This window comes from Opisthocomus hoazin, chromosome 25 (assembly GCF_030867145.1).
Source record: "Opisthocomus hoazin isolate bOpiHoa1 chromosome 25, bOpiHoa1.hap1, whole genome shotgun sequence".
Taxonomy (NCBI): domain Eukaryota; kingdom Metazoa; phylum Chordata; class Aves; order Opisthocomiformes; family Opisthocomidae; genus Opisthocomus; species Opisthocomus hoazin.
In genome coordinates, this window is record NC_134438.1 from 9,387,578 (window position 1) to 9,404,564 (window position 16,987).

Sequence of the window (16,987 nt, forward strand, 5' to 3'; positions counted from 1 at the left end):
ATAACCTTAGCTTGAGTTCACATACATAAGCAGAGATATTTTGATTAAAAAATGATCCGTCAGATGTGCTTTTTGGAGATTTCAGAGAGTTTTACATATTTTCTTTATAACTTGGTACCCCCATGTGTTCAGATACCCTTCTGTTTTCTCTCTTTTTTTTTTAAATTTTTTTAAATTTTATGTCTCCAGAGAGAACAGGTGATATCTCACCAGAAAACAGCCGGGTTGTATTTTAATTACAGAGACCCAAAGAAAATGTGACCTTCAGTTGTGAAAGCAGTAGGGTTCAGCGACTGAAAAGCTATTGGTGAAATCGCACGACCTGCTGCCCTCCGCGGGAGCTGGGGTCTCTGCTCTGCTTCTGCCCAGCACTGCCCTCATTGCGCTTCCTCGGCAGTTTGCCCGGGATTTATCTTTTCATGGAAGTCCGAGAAAGGCTCGCTTCAGTAACGGGATCAGGCACTTAGGTCTCTTTTTGGTTCCTGCTTTCCATATAGCTTTTGAGGGCTGGAACTAGGAAGTGGAAGATGAAGCTGAAGGGTGGAAAACCCCTCTCACTGAAAACGGTGTTTAAAAAAAAGAAGGAGAAAAACAAAAGAAGAAGAAGAAAAGATCTGAAGCCAACTTCCTCTGCTAGCTGTCTCCTGCCTGTCGGGAACGGAGAGATGGGCAGCTCATGGCCTGCTCCTTGGAAGAGGCTGGCAGCGCGTTTGCTGAAAATATAAAGTCAAATGTAAGAGCCGTAATCCTTGCGATGCCCCTGGTTTATATTTGTGGCTAAGAGGGGGTTTGCCCGTTGCTTTGTGCAGCGGGGAAACGTGCTGCAAGTGACCGAGTCTTTGGTGTTCCCCAAGATCCGAGAACACCTTGGTTAGCAGAGGGCTGAGCCTGCCTGCGTGGGTCTGCCCAGGCTGACGTCCCGCGGCCGAGCCGGTGCTCCCCGTGTGTGCCGGGGTTGGGGCAGAGCCATACCGGGAGGTCAATAACAGGAGAAACCTCTGGAAAACTTAACTTTGCCTTGTAGCATGATTTCCCAAGAATTTATACCTAGGAGCAAACGGTGGTGGTGATGGATGGTGGACGAGGTGGCTTCTCCGGCGCCGAGGATGGTGCAAGGCTCGGGACAAACCCTTCGGGATGCGCAGGTCCCCGTACGGACCTTGCGAATGGGGTTTGTGTGCTCAGCAGCTGGCGGAGCCGCGGGGCAGCCAGCACGGCGATCCTGCTCGTCCCGGGGCCGAGACCGCGTCCGTGGGGAGCCCGGCGCCGAGCACGGCCCCGCCGCAGGGTGTGTTCGCAGCCTTCTGGAGAGCATCTGGAATCTGACAGCAGGCTCTTCCCTGCCATCTCCTCAAGCCACCCTGCAGAGCTCCAAGGAGAAGGCATCCTGCTCAGTCCAGGGAAGGTCGTGCCCTTACCCTGCAAGTACAGCTCGCCAGGGCCAGCGTTTCCCTCCAAACCCCTCCTCCGGTGCCCTGCTGGTTTTGCTCCCCGGGCCGTTTGCTTGGGGCACTGGTTGCCACGCCTGAGCTCGGCGTTGCTCCTCGTTAGCTGTAGCTTCGTTCGTCAGCCCAGCTATCTGCATGAGCAGGGGAGGATGACTGCGCAGCTCGGCACAGGGAGGGATGCGCATCTGCCGGCCTGGATTAAAGGAATTCTGCAAACAGGAGATGGACAAACAGCACAGGAGGCTTTCCAACGTGGGCTTGTCCTCATCCCTGTTTCCAGGGGAGCTGGTGCTGATTTGCCTGTGTTTTCTCATTTCCACGGGGCACGTATTCGCAAAGAAGGTAGGAAGTCACCAGCAAGAGCTCTTTCTGCTGTCCTTCCCTGCTGTAGGTGACCCTGCTTCGGCAGGAGGGTTGGACTAGATGACCCACAGAGGTCCCTTCCAACCCCTACCGTTCTGTGATTCTGTGATTCCCCTCCTGTCTCTCTGTGCCCTGGGGCTGGGGCCGGAGCAGGCAGAGCTGGGTCCCTGCCCGCCGTTGGGTGCCTCAGTGCGCGTTCGCATGCCTCCAGCACCAGCGAAACCAGCTTTGGCCCCTCGGGGTTGTGAAATTGAGACTGATTCAAGCCCCGAGTTAATATGCGCTCCAGGCAATATTAACCCAGCCAAAACCGAAACTCGTGTTTAAGAGCTGGGTTATGTACAGAATCCACCGCTAATTTACTGAAACATAAGTTTCAGTTTTGGTGAAAGCTAAATCTATGAGAGCTCTGACTGGCTAATGGAGTGATTCATTTTCTCCCCAGATAATTCAAAAATTGAGCTGATAGCAGTGAGCACTCAGTTTCTCCTCTATTAGGCATCATTTATAGCCTGCGCCGTCAGCACATTTCACCCTCCCGGGCAAACCCAGGCGCTGTGTGGGACAGCCGGCTCGACGGCTTGCTCAAATCCCAAACCAAGCACAGTTTTCTAAAAAAATGCCCTCTGTGACTTTTGCTGTCGTTTTTAGTTCTTCCAAAAACGAGGACGGGAGGAACGTGAGCTGGGCGCTAGGTACGTGCAGTTCAGCAGATGATGGCCTGACATCTGCCATGCCGCAGCCTGCAGCCCCGTGTCGGTCCTGGTGGCAGCGGCAGCGTACGTGGAGGACATTTCTCTGCCGGGCATCACTGTGATTATTCGAAAAGCCGTGCCATTCAAAGTTCTGTCTGAAGCTTTGGAGGAGGAACTGGGGGTGGTTTGATCTTTCAGCAAGAAGCAGCCCGTCTGCCTAGCAGCCACCTTGCTCGCTGTGCCTCGTGTGCGTGAGCGTCGCGGGTCTGCTGCCGCTCACCGGGGAGCGCAGACCATCAGCCTCGGCATCGCTGCGCGCGTGCTGCTGTTCTGCTCTGTGTGGTTCCTCTGCTTTTTAAATCTCTGTGTGCCCCAGGCAGCTCCTGATAAACGATGCCCTTTTCTGGGATGGTTCATTGGCATTTTCAGCTTTGGTTTTCTAAACGTTAACCGGCCTTTTCCAAAAAAGGGCCCGTTGGTGGGGAGCAGCACCCCAGAGCTGCCTGCACGAGCTCTGCCGTGAGTCACAGGAGCATCCACGGGCTTCAGCTGGGGATCCCCAGGCTCTCTGTGCAAAATCCCCATCCTTGGAGTGAGTTCTTTTCTTCAGCTTTGGCTAATTTTGTTTTTGTCTCCTCTTTGGTTCCCTGTCTCGTGTCTCTCTGAGATTGCCCACTTTCCAAGGTGCAAACTCGTCCTGTCAACAGCACAACCCGGTCTCCACAGGAGCCTTCCAGGACTGCTGGAACAAGGGAAGCGTCACCATGGCTGGTAATGCGAATTAGGATTGTAGTGCCAATTGCAAGAAAGAAAAAAGTTTAAAATTCGAAGCGAGCACGGTAAACAAATCTAAATTGTGCAGGGAAGGCATGCATGGGGGCTTCTTGTGGGTTTTGAAAGTGGAAGTTCGATTTGCTTAGATCATTTTTCATATTCACTGATCACAGCACTCTCCCTCTGAAAGACCTTTCAAGAAAGTTTCGTTTCTCGGTGACATATTGGTCCTCCCAGGCCACCGAGAGCCCTTCTCGGGCAGCTCGAAAGCTTGACTGTGCTGCAGCATTTTCCTTTTCTGTCTGTTGGCATTGCCACTTGCTGAGAGAAGCCCAATTGCTAATATGTTAGATGCCCACATCAAAAAGCTTCTGAGACCTCCTGGAAACTGAAAAAGCCTCATTTGTTCAGCCTGTGTTTCTTCTCGTTGGCAGATTTGAGTCTTTGAAACACAGGCACGTTTGGAGACCGGTGCAAATCTCGGCGTGGGCGTTGGGCTTGCCATCGTTCTCTCGGGGATGCTTCCGTTCGTCTTCAATGGCAGGGCAATGTTTTTCAGGCAACTTGAGGTAAAGTTTTACTGAAATAGCCAATTTCCTTAACGTGGTGAGGAAAAAGTAGAAAAGAAAAACCCAAACTATTGAAATTCACTCTCTGACTGGGAAATCTTGCTGGAATGATCGTGAAAGAGTGACATGTACCCGAGCAGGGGAGCTGCTAAAGCTTTTGGATAACTCCTGAGCTGTTGCAGCTTAGGGGTGAAAATATCCCAGGAGGAATTTGATTTTCCAGCCGGTTCCCGACATTAGCAGGAATGTGTTGACGTCCCCTGGGCTGGTCCCTGGTGTCACACGCAGCTCGAGCGCTTGCCTGATCTTGAGCCCGGCAGGACTTTGGCTGGACGGGTGACTTTCTGCGCATGCACGTTGCACGCTCGCGCTTCGCAGGCGGAGGAATCCCTGGGCACGGAGGTGGCTGACACCCAAGGGGTGGACGGTTGAAGAAAAGCGAGCAGGAGCTGCTCTTTAGCTGTATTATTAAACTGTAAAGACCTGAAATATGCATTTCCCTTTGGGGAAGATGCCATTTGTGATAACCAAACTAGGAGTTCACATTTTATCAAAACAGGGGCAGCAAGTATCTAACCTTCAACACCCCCCACTCTGCTGACTAAATGAATGGTTTTCTGCAGAACAGAAATGTCAGTGTACAAGATCCCCCACCACGCTTTGCCCCCTCCGCAAAGGTGAATCTTACGGGGTGGGGGGAGTGCAGTTTTTGCCATTCTTTTTTTTCCCTCTTAGGGTGCAATCCTGGCTTGGCAGCAGCACTGCCACGGGTGAGTCACGCAGACGAGTGTCACATCTGCTCCGTGAAGGCGGTGGCTGAGGCAGCGTCATTTTCTGTGACGTGCAGCCCTTGCGTAGCTGGGAGCCAGCCATGACCTGGCCAAGGACACCCAGTGAGCCCGGGGCCACCCACCGCAATGGGGTGATGCTCCCAGGGGAGGTGGCTCTGTCTCCTCTCCGATGGGACGTGCGCCTGGGGACAGCCTGGGCTGGGCTGCAGGTAGCAGGACACAGCAGAAACAGCCCCAGAGGGACAGTCATGGGCGATGACCTAAGCCAGGATGATTCAGGCATCATCTTGGGGTTGGGGACACTCTCCCAGGCTCTCCCGAAGCTCCTGAGCGCTGGAAAGGGACCTGCTCTGCCTGTGAGGGGAGGTCCCAAAGCTGCTGAGAGCCCCATGCTCCACGAGATGCTTGGGAGGAGGTCCTGGGAAACGGCCTGAATTTTGCTCCCATGGCTTTGGACATCTCCTGTGCTTGGCTGGATAAAAGTTGCGTTTCACTAAACTGAGCCATGCTTAGCTTGTCACTCTCTAAAGGCAGTACCCAGTGTTTGATTTTCAGAATTATTCAAGTGGTTATGGTTAGAAACGTGACCGAGAAGAGGGCACACGATGTACCACACCTATCAGCCAAGAACTCCTTGCAGAGGTTTTTTTCTGAGTCATCTGACGAGTTTACTGAGAAAAACAATTTTTTACTTTTGTCAGCAGCATTGCAGAGCTGGGGCTGAGCGAGCGGCAGGGCTGGCGAGCCTGCAGGGTAGCTGGCCCGTGGTTTCTATCGCTAATGAGCCGCGCTAATGAAGAGGGAGAAGGTCAGACAGATTTTCGGAGCCTGGGACAGGGCGCTGGCAGCTGCGGAGCACACTGCCATCGTGAAGAGCAAAGCACGTCGGTGCGGAAGCTACTGGAAAGAGTGAGGACGGGGTGGCTGACACCCATCTGGGTGCTGCTGTGAATCCCGGGGTTTCAAGAGGACCGCACCAGATTAGCACTTGTTCAAACGAGATTTGAGATGGACTCCGGATTGGAGGGCCAGGGGACCGCTTTACAATTACACCTCTGATTTCTAAGGCGCTGAGAACTACTCAGAGCTGCAGCACAGCACCACTGGGACAGTCCATCTTCCCATTAGCTCCCAGCTGGGATTAGGGTAGGGCTGTCTGATGATTTACACCACTTCAAGTACATAGGAAATTACTCTAGTGTGCAATAGCCAAGTGGAAATATTTTCTTCTGCCTGTGGAAACAGAATTATGTTCCTGTGGCAAGGGTTTTAGTGTGCTACAGTATTACCAGGAAAGATGTAAAATCCTACAAACACTTTCGTTCCAGGTGGCCAAGATGTTTTTTTGCATGCCTTTTCCTGAAGGGTGTAAGGCAGAGTTCCTGAGTTTAGATACTGTTGCTGGACTTTGTAATTAAGTCTCAATTTTTCTTACATTAAAATTACTGGAGGCGCTTCTGTCATTCGCATTGTCTGCTTCTGGGGTTCTGTGTACAAGCCGTTATCAACCTCAGATCTGAAATGTTGGTGTACCTAAAGCTGCTGTGAAATATGAGTAACAGCAAGGAATGGCAAACCAAGAATGGTCTGCAAAGTATTATCAGATCTTCTTACAGCATGAAACTACATCGAAATGCACTATTGAAACTGGTACCTTATCACTCTGAAACACTTTACTGGAAACCTAGTGTTCATGTATGCCTGAGGTCAGTTCGTGACAGCGTGGCTCCCTCAGGTCACAACAGCTTGATATTTTTGTTTTTTAAGGATATTTTAGGATAAAACAAAAGCTTTCGGATATTTGAAGTGACTAAATGTGGAGTTGGGTCGGCAGCGCTCACGGCGAGCGGCGTGCATGGGGCATCGCTCTCCAGCCCCAACGCAGGAGCAGGGCCGGGAGCTGCGGCTGAGTTTCCCTGACGCAAGCGGCCGTCGGTGAGTAGGTGTCTCCTCTACCTGTCACGCTCCCGGGCTCTCCAGGAACGTCTGCTTCGTTAGTCATTTCAACGAGCCATTTGTCTGTCTGCAGCAGCCTGGTGCTTTCTGCTGTCGTCGAGATGTTTCCGTTGCCATAGCGGTGATGCCAGCTCTGCGCGGCGGCGGTGCGAGCTCGGCTGAGCATCGGTCCGGGCGCGGTGGGAGCTGCCGAGAGCCGGACGGTCCAAGAGGCTGCTCCGAGGGCAGTCTGCCAGGCTGCACCGGGGACGTTCCCTTCGGCCCTGCCGGGCTGCCGGCCCCTTTGGTGCATTTTCCAGTTGCCTTGCTGCAGAGGGGGGACATGCAGCTGTGCTGCCCACCACAGGCTTGGTATAAATGATTGCTCAGACAAGCTAATGGTACACGGGGCTTAGTTTTTAATTCCCTATTACAGCAGCAGCTGGCTACCAACCCTCTGCGCTGCCTTTGCTTGTTATTTGCGTTGTAACCTCTTTTCATGTGCCCTGTCACAACGTGCCTACCATAAAATCCCGAGGGAGGAGCCCACCCCCGTTAGCTGGGAGCTGCCTGGAAGGGCTCCCGGGGAGAGGACCGCTTCCCCTCTCCCAGCGCGCTCCCCAGTGCCGCAGCACGCGAGAGGCTGAATTCTTCTGAGAGCGCCCAGGGGAGGCAGTTCCCATTTTGCTGTCTGAGCTCATCTGCAGTGTCACGCTGCTGTGTTTCAGAAGTCCCTATTTCTCCTTTTCCTCTTCCTTCCCAGAGCATATGCTGCTTTACTGAGGACCTTTCCATGTTGCTGTAGCTGGCAAGTAGATGACAGCCTCCCTCGGGCAGGTTGCGTGGGGAAAGCCAAGCCCGGGTGATCCTAATATATACTTATAAATCTCTGCAGGGTGGGTGTCAGGAGGATGGGTCTAAGCTCTTTTCAGTAGTGCCCAGTGACAGGACAAGGGGCAACGGGCACAAACTGAAGCACAGGAAGCTCCAGCTGAAGATGAGGAAGAACTTCTTCCCTCTGAGGGTGACGGAGCCCTGGCCCAGGCTGCCCAGGGAGGCTGTGGAGTCTCCTTCTCTGGAGCTATTCCAGACCTGCCTGGACAAGGTCCTCTACAGCCTGCTGTAGGTGACCCTGCTTGGGCAGGAGGGTTGGACTAGATGACCCACAGAGGTCCCTTCCAACCCCTACCATTCTGTGATTCTGTGATTTGCTTCCATCAGGACTTGGTCCAACACGCTGAGATCCCTGCCGACGGCATCCCATCGGCTCCAAAAAGTGAGGGTTCTGGCCCTCCCCCGGCTCCAGCGCTTGGGGTAATCGGTCGCCGTCATTGCACACATAGTTTTTAATTTTTAGTTTTGGAGTATCTGGATTGTGTCCTACCTCTGGCATGGTTATTCTCCGTGTCCTTGCGGTGAGGGTCACGCTGCTGCTGCTGCTGCCTCGCAAACGGCCGGTGACAGGATGGAGAGGCCGAGGGTCTCCCGCCCAGGAGCAGGCAGGGGTCTGTAACGGAGCAAGGCCCTGGACCCCGACAATGTGACGTGTCACTCCTGTTGCCCCATCACCCCAGCACCTTTCCTCTGCTGGACTGGCTGGCAATTCGAACCCGTGGCTGTTTCTTGCCCGCTGGAGTTTGGCTGAGCTGTCTTGAGTGTCAGTTCAGTTACCAAAAGGAAAAAGAGAAATTCCTGCTTCTCATCTGTAATTTGCATAATGAAGTAAGAGCACATTGCCTCTTCCCTCGTTTCCTCACTGCGGCTGGGTGTGCGCCGGGCTGCCTGGGAACGCTGCCCATGCCGATTCCTCTGCCCCAAGCCAAACTTTTGCTGCAATTGCAGGCAGCAGCTGGCAACTGGGGGAGGGAGGCAGGGATGAGCAGCCTTGCGCTGCGGAGGAGCCCTCCAACGCCTCAGCAAGGGCAAATGCACCCCGCTGCGGATTTGGACCTGCCTTTTGGCTGCTTCGCACGCGAAGGCGCAGCGATGAGGGAAGTGCATTTGGGGTAGTTTCAGCAATACTCAGTGCAATGCTATGACGAGCACGGGTATGAAACCTCTTTGCCTAGTCTTCCCCTGATGATGGCTAGAGACTCCAGATTGAGCTTGGTTATCAATGAGTTGCTCACCCAGCAAAATTCATCCAACAGCCCTGGCCCGCAGGCGGGGGCACACAAGATGCCCCTGCACTGCGGTGGGCACACGCTCGGGCTGCTGCTCTCACCCAGAGCATCGTGGCTACTCCGGAGGTTGGCTATGGGGTTAGAGGGATGTCCTCACCACCTCCATGCCCTCTAGTCCATCTGATCTTCCCTGCTGGGTACAGGTAGTCCAAGAAGATGCTTTAACTGCTTATTTTTATTTGTAGACTGGACCTAGCTATCTCCAGAAGGGTTACAGAAGCAACCAAAGTAACCTCGGAGCCAAAAGCATGGTGATCCAGCCTGGGTTTCGCACCCATACTGCCACATTCACGTGATGGCATGGCTCAGCTGGCAAACCCTTGCTCCCTGGGGACAGCATGGATCTGAAACATCACTAGAAGAATGTGCCTAGTCTGCTCAAGGACCTTAGCTGCATCAGTTTTTCTCAGTAACTAGTGCTTGTGGCAGGGTAACGATAGACTTTGCAAGTCGAAGTCTTTGCTTACAGGTAGAACTTCCCTGCGACTGCTGGGCTGGTGGACTTTTAAAGGTTTGAGTGAAGTTTCTGTCCTTCTGCAGGGTGGTAGCTTTGGACTGTGCATAATGATCACCCAAGTCACGCGTGCTCCTGAAAACCAAGCCTTCCTCTGGGACCAAATTGGGAGCTGTGTCATCACAAATCCCTGCCCTGAGCATCTCTGGTCTCCAAATACCAGGGACGTGCTGATGGAGGTGAGTGTCCACCCACCTGAGGAGCAAGCCTGAGAGCAGGGTCCCCCGTAGCCGGCAGATGAAGGCCCCGTGTGCCAGGACAGTGATGGAGAAAGGTCTTGCCAACTTTGAGTCATGCTACTTCTTCTACCTGCCACATCCTACTGCCAGAAACCTGCCCGCCCTGGGGGGTTTGGACCACTGGCATCCCAGTGGGGTGATGCCGCTCGGCTTCCCACATCCCAATGCCTCTGTGACGAGCCGGGAATGGCCCCTCTCCCAGGAGGGACTTGGCAGCGCGGCTCCGTGCTGGGGGGAACCCCTGAGCTTGGCATTTTGGGGATGTAACTTCCATGATGGTCCCTCCTTTTGGTCACATCCTGCTTCCCGAATGAAAAATGATACAGCAATGCCAAGATTTCCCGCCTCCGTAAGTCAGGGAAACACCTGTGGGTGAGAGAGTTGGTCCTTGCCACTAGCTCATTAATTCAGTAAATTGCAAAGGGAAATACAGGCTGGGAAAAGCAGGAAAAATCCCAAAAGTTAATCCAAGAGTTATTTCCTCCCGATACCTGGATAAAAAAGCTTTCTTCGGAGCTCTTCAGGTCAGATGTCAGTGAGGCAGGTGAACCCGCATCAAAGAACAAGGTAAAATACTGATTCTATCCTTTTGCTCTACGCACTCGTCTGTGCTTCCTTGTATTCCTATAATGCATCTCTGGAAGGGTTTTTTCCATTCATAAACTTAACGTTTAGAGCCAACAAAACTTGTATTTGAAGTACACTGTTTCTGAGGGAAAGCATTTTCTTTTGTGATCAGACTTTGAGATCTGCTGCTCTCAGTCGCAGTTACCTCCTGCTGCTGTTGAGTCAGCAGGCTTTTAAAAATTTAATTATCTGTATTTATTTTTCGGATGAAAATTTTTCAGAAGAACTTTCTCTGTTTACATGCACTCTTTTACTGGTATTTTCTGTTTTTTTTTTTCTTTGTCTTTCTCTTCTTTTGGTATCTTTTGTTAAATACTTGGGTTTATTTGATTCTTTTTCTCTCTTGCACTTGGGGAATAAAGAAGGATACTAATTAGTGTGGAGTTTTTAATACATGTGTACATGTACAAATACTATAGAAGACTTGTATATTTTCATAAATATCACAAAGGTGTTATTGAGGAGAGATGGTAAGGCAGTATTGTCTGCCGTGAACAGGTCTCCCAGCAGCCTGCTGTGCTTGCATCCTGCAGCAGCATGAAGGGATCCCGCTTGCTCCTCTGCCTCTGCTCCGTGTCGTGCTGGCTGAATTTGATGCCAGCAGCTGGGAACAAAATCTTCCACTTCGGACCCTGCAGGGTCTCAATGAGCATGGCTGAGATTAGGTCTGGTTTCACCGCAATTAAAGCCAACATCGTAAGTATTGCTTGGGGCTCTCGTGGAGCAGGGGCAGCTCTTTAGGCAGCCGCCCCTGAAGCCCTCCTGGAGCCAGCGTGTGCATCACCAGCCCTGTCTTCTCCCGTGCAGCAAGCCAGAGACCCCGTCCGGACCCTCAGCATCTTGTCTCACCCACACTCTCTGCACAAGGTGAAGGTGGGTGTCCTTACCGTCTCTCCAGTTTTCCCCTGAACGATTTCACCCAGCCAGCACCCAAACACCAGTCGTGAGGTGTTGAGGTGTACCAGCTCAGGGCATCTGGGGCGTTGCTCGGTGCCGTCACTTCTAAGTTCCGGCAAAACGCAGACGCTGGCAGACAGCACAGGTCAGGGAGGATAAAGTGATGCGGATCACATATGTGAAAAGAAGTGGGTGTCCCACTGCCGGTTCCTGCACCGGGCTTTCACCCTGACTGACTTTCCAGAAATGGTGGGCAGAGATTTTGGTTTTTACTTTTTTCTTTTTTTCATTTTTTTGTTGCGTGTGATGCTCCGGTTGCTGGAGCTTTAGCTGTGGCTCCCCACCACAGGTTGGTGGAGGCATAGCGAGGTGAGTCAGGATTTGGATGGAAAGCTATTAAAGATTCCAAAGCAGGTGAATGTGATCTTGGGAGATGAAATATATTGTGAGCAAGCATTCTGCAGCGCTCTCACACTCTAAAGCACTGGACGAGGGCCACTGCCTCAGGTCTCAACCTCTAACCCCCAGCTACAAAATCAGCTATTTATTTTGGTGACGCAGTGAGGCTTGCTGAGGATGGATCTCCTGGAAAATCAGTCTAAAATAATTTCGTATACGTGTTATCAGTTTACATCAAGCATCACTGAAAAAGCTCTGTGTGAGTCAAAACATCCCTCCGTGCTCAGTTACCTCGCCTGGAGTTAGAGATGGTTTACTCTAGAAGAGGGCAGAAAGGTTGGTGACTACAGGTTTGTAGCACTTTGGAAGAGCTTTTAAACATGGAATTTATTCTTTAAGTCTTCAGATAGATGCTGCATAATCCATCACCTCTTCAACTTCTACGTGGATAAAGTTTTCAAACACTGCAAGACCGAGGATTCGTTTATCAACCGAAAAATCAGCAGCATAGCCAACTCCTTCCTCAGCGTGAAGAGGAAACTTGAGCAGTGTGTAAGTCTGGGGTATTGCTACAGATCAGTTTCATCCGTTAGTATTTGGTGTAGAAATAAACCTAAGTGTTTTATAAAGTTACACAATCTGTATATATAAAAATGGTTTTAAAAAGAATACAAAGAAGCATGATGTGAGGAGTGTGTATGTCCGCTGAGAAATTTTTACACTTGCCCACTCACCAGACACATCCCACATTAGTTCTCAAGAACAATATTTATCCTGTCCCTCTGTCTATCAAAGCAGACTCTGTTCTTAGCTGAAGTCTGATTTAAGGGCGTGCAGCGTTTTCTACGGTTTAACAAGGTCTCAGTCTATATGGTGATTTCCAGCATAACTGGAAAGTGATCTCTTATTTTTAAAAGCGAACCCCTCAAACTAATGAATTCTATCTTATTTTTCTAGCATGAGCAAAATAAGTGCATGTGTGGACAGGAATCCACTGAGAAATTTAAGCAAATACTTGTGAACTACGAGGGGGTAAGTTGATGACGAAGTCCATTAATTAACGCGGATATTCAGATTCTCCTTACATCGGGTTGTACTCGCGGTCTTTGCTCACGACTTGTTCGTCTGTACCATTTCAGCTGAATGTCACATCTGCAGCAATGAAATCCCTGGGTGAGCTGGACATCCTGCTAGACTGGATGGAGAAGTCTCGTTAGAGAGCAGAAGGCCTCAACGACCCACCAAAGGCCGAAGCTGCTGGGACGCTGCACACACCAGCGGTGAGCGGGATAACACCGTACTGTGTCAGTGCAGCTTCCCAGTGGCTGCCGCTGCGTTCAGCCAGACACTGGGTGTTCTGCGGGCCGGGTGCAGGGGCGAGCGCAGCAGCGTCTTGCATTCAGATGGAAATATCGAGTTTGATCGAACCAGTGTGCACTCGCTTACCTGACTTCTATCAAACGATGCTCTCCAAGGGAAAAATCTAAAAGGGTTTCTCTGGCTAGCAGACATAAGCTGTGATCATTTAATATAAGTATTGCTTAATTTATACAGTTTTTATATAGGGAACGCATATTCATGAGTGCTGAGTGTCTGCTGGAACTACTCTGGTGTAGTTCATGCTGCAGAGCAGTGCTCATAAATTTGGGCTCAGTCTTACGTGACTGCCGCCACTGACTGATCTGCCTTAAACAAGGTGCGCAGGGTGAGAAATGCTTCCAAGAACAGGTCCTAGCAGGTGTGTCAGGCCCTAGAAATCTGTGTTTCCTTTTCAGATGATATTTTCTGCCTTTTCAGTAAAAGAAAACGTTCTATGCAAGATATGTGGTTGCTGAATAGAGAAAGGCTCTTGTATTGTGTAATTTACTGACACTCAGTAGTAACTTCTATGGAAATCTGTTGTAATTACTGTAAATAAACCCCACTTGAAACTGTGCTGAGTCTGTTCTTCAAAATTCTGAGGAATTATATGTTTCTTGTTGGTGAAACTTTCTGAGTTCAGTGTGGTGCCCTTTCATGGCAGATGTCACTGTTGGTAGCACGAGCATCCCAGAGGTGATGCATCGTTCCTGGCATACCAGAGAGACCAAAGTTTAGGCCTGAATGATACTAAATCACCCCAGCTGGTCCACGAGACCATTTTCACTGTGCATAACCTATAGCTCTGGTCTATTTTCACCTCTTTTGGGCTCTTTTAGCAGCCGGTGACTGCACACACATTGCTGGTACCCACTGCTTCTGCATGCTCCACATCCCTTTTCCACTGTGCTTTCCCACAAGGTGTTAGTACACATATCACTGTAGTATCTGACAGTGGCAGAGGACTAATGTGTTAGTAAATGAACCAAGACCACCCAGATCATCTCTCCAAGCCAAGAGGTGTTATGTACTCCTGGTGTCAGGGCCCAGGTAAATGCTGATTAATAGCACAAGCTGCTTGGAAAGCAGTTGGACGTTTGTGTCCCTGGTAACACTCTAGTCCTAATATTTCAAGTGATAAAGTCGTACTGCTGCGTTCGTTAGACATAAGGCTTAAAGGTAGATCTCTGACCGTGCATTTTGCTCTAGGGATCAAATAAGCTGAGCATGGTGGACCAAAACTCCTGCAGGCTGCAGTGCCAGGAGCACAACCAGCGTGCTGCATGCTCTCCCCTGGCTCTGGGCAGCTTTTATTCTTGTTAGGGTCGAGTCGTTGCTGTTAAGTCTGAATCCTTCAGGCTTGCACAAACCTCAGCCCTCTGGTCCCATGGGACAGCCCAACGCTCTCCAGCTCTCCTTTTCCTGCCCACGGTCGCAGGCAAGTTTCAGCATCTGAGATGGATGGAGGGCTGGCTGATCCCAGCTTGGGCGATTTCTAATGATGTGACAGAGGTGACACGGGCAAGGCCTTAGCTGCAGCAGAGTGTCTTTAACAGGATTTTGCTATTATGGAAGAAGCCCCTCGTGCTCGAGAAGGAGCTATTACTGCTTTGGTTTCATCCCCATCAGAAGACCTCCAGCAGCATGCTGGGATCACCAGAGCCCTGTGTCAGTCTGGCGGGCGCTGTGCCTTGCATCGGGCATGAACAGAATGAAGAGCTGCAGAGGAGGAGGAGGAGGAGGAGGGATGCCCTTCCCAAAATGGCCTGGCTGGTGACCTGACTGGGTGAGCTCACCAGCATTTGCCTACAGCACATACGTGTATGCTTCACTCCGAGCGGGATTTGGTGATTCACTTTTAAAGGAATGATTTCCTTGATTGCTCACTATCCTTCCTCAAATATTTGGAAATTAAGGAAAGCTTCTCAGGGCTTTGATTCTCTTAATTTGCTTCCTCATGGGTTTTTGCAGTGTAGCTTTCATTTGTTGGGATGGCAGGGCATGAACGGGTGAATACATCCCTCCACACTCCGTCAGTGTTCGCGTAAGCCGATCTTTCAGCACCATCACCCATGAAATCAACCACTGAAGAATGCCGTGTGTTGCACATACCATGATTTTCTGTTAAATAAAAACCATTAGGAATGAAGTGGTGATGCAAGGAGATACCACCGCTCGTCACTGACCGAAGGAAATCAGCCGGCACGTCTGGCGAACCCTCCGGTGAAGGAGATGGGGCTGCGTGGTGAGGTCCCTGTGGCCCTGTCTGCAGATTGTGGTGGGCTCTGGGTCACAGCTTGAGTGAGAAGTAGGCATTTTATTCCACATCCTCGGCTTACGCTGTCACAATTATTATTATTTACCAGATTTCATTGATTTTGTACCCTGTGTGGAGGGTTGCATGCCTCAATCCGTGCATGTTTTACTGCTTTCATGTCAAAAAGAGTTTCCACTTTCCCAGCAGCGGCAGCAGCCCAGGGACATGCCCCTTTGGAGACGGGGTGCCCAATGCAAGTGCCAGCGGTGGGAAGGAGCAGGCAGCTGCCGGGGCTGAGGGGTGCAGGCAGAGCCGCTGGCAGGGTGCTCAGCCCACCCGCCTTTCTGGCCCTCTGCACCTCCCGCGGGAGGTTAGCTCATGCTCGCTGTGCCCATCGTGGCGTGGGAGGAGCGGGGCTGAGAAAGGGATGCCGTCGGGCAGGTTGAAGAGGAAGCAGATCTGCAAAGGGAGAGTGAAAGGCGTTTTTCTCCTCTCAGAAATTCCCAAACCTTAGCTTTCTCCTGCAGCTTTATGACTGCTCACCCCCGGGGACTCTTTCCAAGCGCACGCCTCTCCTATTGCACCAGAAGAATCCTCTCACTTCCAGCAACTCTGGGCGGGTGCGGACCTGTCCTGGCCCCTCTGCACCTTTTCCGCCATCCGAGCCCCTTCCCACCACGCTGCTGAGGGGACGCAGCCGTGGAGATGAGGTAGGTGAGCTATAACAGGACACTCGAGGTCCTCTGCTGTCAGCAAGGTGATGACTATCGCAACATGGATGTGAGAGCAGCCCTGGGAACAGAGGCAGGGCTGGGAGCGGAAGCACCCACACCTCAGAGCTGCTGCCCTCCTACTCACAGCGAGCCGAGCTCATCTCAGCACTTCTTGTGGGGAGGTCCATGACTCTGGAATAATTTGGGGCTTATCCTTGTTGAAATCTCAGTGCCTGCAGGCTAACGCCAACAGCCATTGCCCGGCGCCTTGCTCAGCTACCATTCTGTTTGCATTTTAAAGCACAGCTAATATTTTACTGAAACAGAAATAGACTTGTGGCATTACCTTAACGCCGTCAGGGCAGACCCTGGCTAGGGGAACACAACACATTCTTTGTATTTTATGGCTTGCTATCAGAGCTGCAGGTAACCAACACAGGCTCAGGAATTCGAATTTGTCATTGCAGTTTCTGCATCTGCTCTCCTGAGCAGCTCTGGCCCTGCCGGACACCTCCGCGGCCCCGCTCTTCGCCAGGCGGTCACAGCCCGTCCCGTTCCTGGTGCTCAGGCAAAATTGCTTCCCTGCTTTGTCGCAACTTCTTCATCATCACTGGTTCCTGCACTGCTTTATCTGCGGGGTGTTCAGCTTTCTGTACCCACACCTAACTGACAGACAGCAGTGTCGTGCTGCTCTTTGGAAATCCGTGCATCAATAAACGACTTTCCTCTGTTTAGTCATCCTCTCTTGAAAATAAGACCAAGAGACAATTTTTAATTATAGTCATCCTCGTTTCTGCCTGGATGAACATGAAGTCAGCCAGGGAAACCCTGTGAGTGATGTGTGGCTCAGGTCTATTAAGCGAAGGGTGGGTTTTGAGGCCACCTCAGCAGGGTGGCTCCAGGGCAGAGGAGCACGGGTGGGCTCAGCTGTGCCGACTCCAAGTCAGAAATGCGAGGCTTTTGGTTCAGCTGCGCTGGGGAATTTGGTCTGTACCGTGCAGATGGATACAGTGCCAGCGAACGCTGGTGCCTATTGCCTAATCAGCTACACAGGCTGCTGAGAGGGTGTCATACTAATTAATGTCACGCTGTGATCAATTCCTGCTGTTGATGAAAATGCACATGAGAAACTCAAAACATTTTCTGTTTCTCTTCATTACTTGTGGGTTTCTTCTACTGTCCAGCGCTGTTTCCAACACCAGACGTGACGCTGTAATGCTGCAG

General features: G+C 51.2%; 1 protein-coding gene across 3 annotated transcripts; it reads left to right on the forward strand.

The window, feature by feature from the left end:
- The first annotated feature begins 1,576 nt into the window (after positions 1-1,576).
- Positions 1,577-13,305, forward strand: LOC104336178 (interleukin-20). 3 transcript variants are annotated; one of them, XM_075442999.1, is made up of 11 exons: positions 1,577-1,790; positions 3,174-3,277; positions 3,715-3,849; positions 4,585-4,619; positions 6,408-6,575; positions 9,299-9,451; positions 10,637-10,834; positions 10,946-11,011; positions 11,834-11,986; positions 12,392-12,466; positions 12,574-13,305. In XM_075442999.1, the coding sequence occupies exons 6-11, from the start codon at positions 9,323-9,325 to the stop codon at positions 12,649-12,651; spliced, it is 699 nt and encodes a 232-aa protein (XP_075299114.1). In that variant the 5' UTR covers positions 1,577-1,790; positions 3,174-3,277; positions 3,715-3,849; positions 4,585-4,619; positions 6,408-6,575; positions 9,299-9,322; the 3' UTR covers positions 12,652-13,305. The 3 variants fall into 3 exon arrangements, with proteins under 3 accessions (XP_075299114.1, XP_075299113.1, XP_009940290.2); XM_075442998.1 differs by lacking the exon at positions 4,585-4,619; XM_009941988.2 differs by lacking the exons at positions 1,577-1,790; positions 3,174-3,277; positions 3,715-3,849; positions 4,585-4,619; positions 6,408-6,575 and having other exon boundaries at positions 9,100-9,451.
- Positions 13,306-16,987: the final 3,682 nt, after the last annotated feature.

Coding starts and splice junctions, on each gene's coding strand:
- LOC104336178 (XM_075442999.1), top strand. CDS start 9,323: ATGATCACCCAAGTCACGCGTGCTCCTGAAAACCAAGCCTTCCTCTGG. Junction 9,452..10,636: donor CCAGGGACGTGCTGATGGAG/GTGAGTGTCCAC, acceptor TGCCGTGAACAG/GTCTCCCAGCAGCCTGCTGT. Junction 12,467..12,573: donor TACTTGTGAACTACGAGGGG/GTAAGTTGATGA, acceptor GTACCATTTCAG/CTGAATGTCACATCTGCAGC.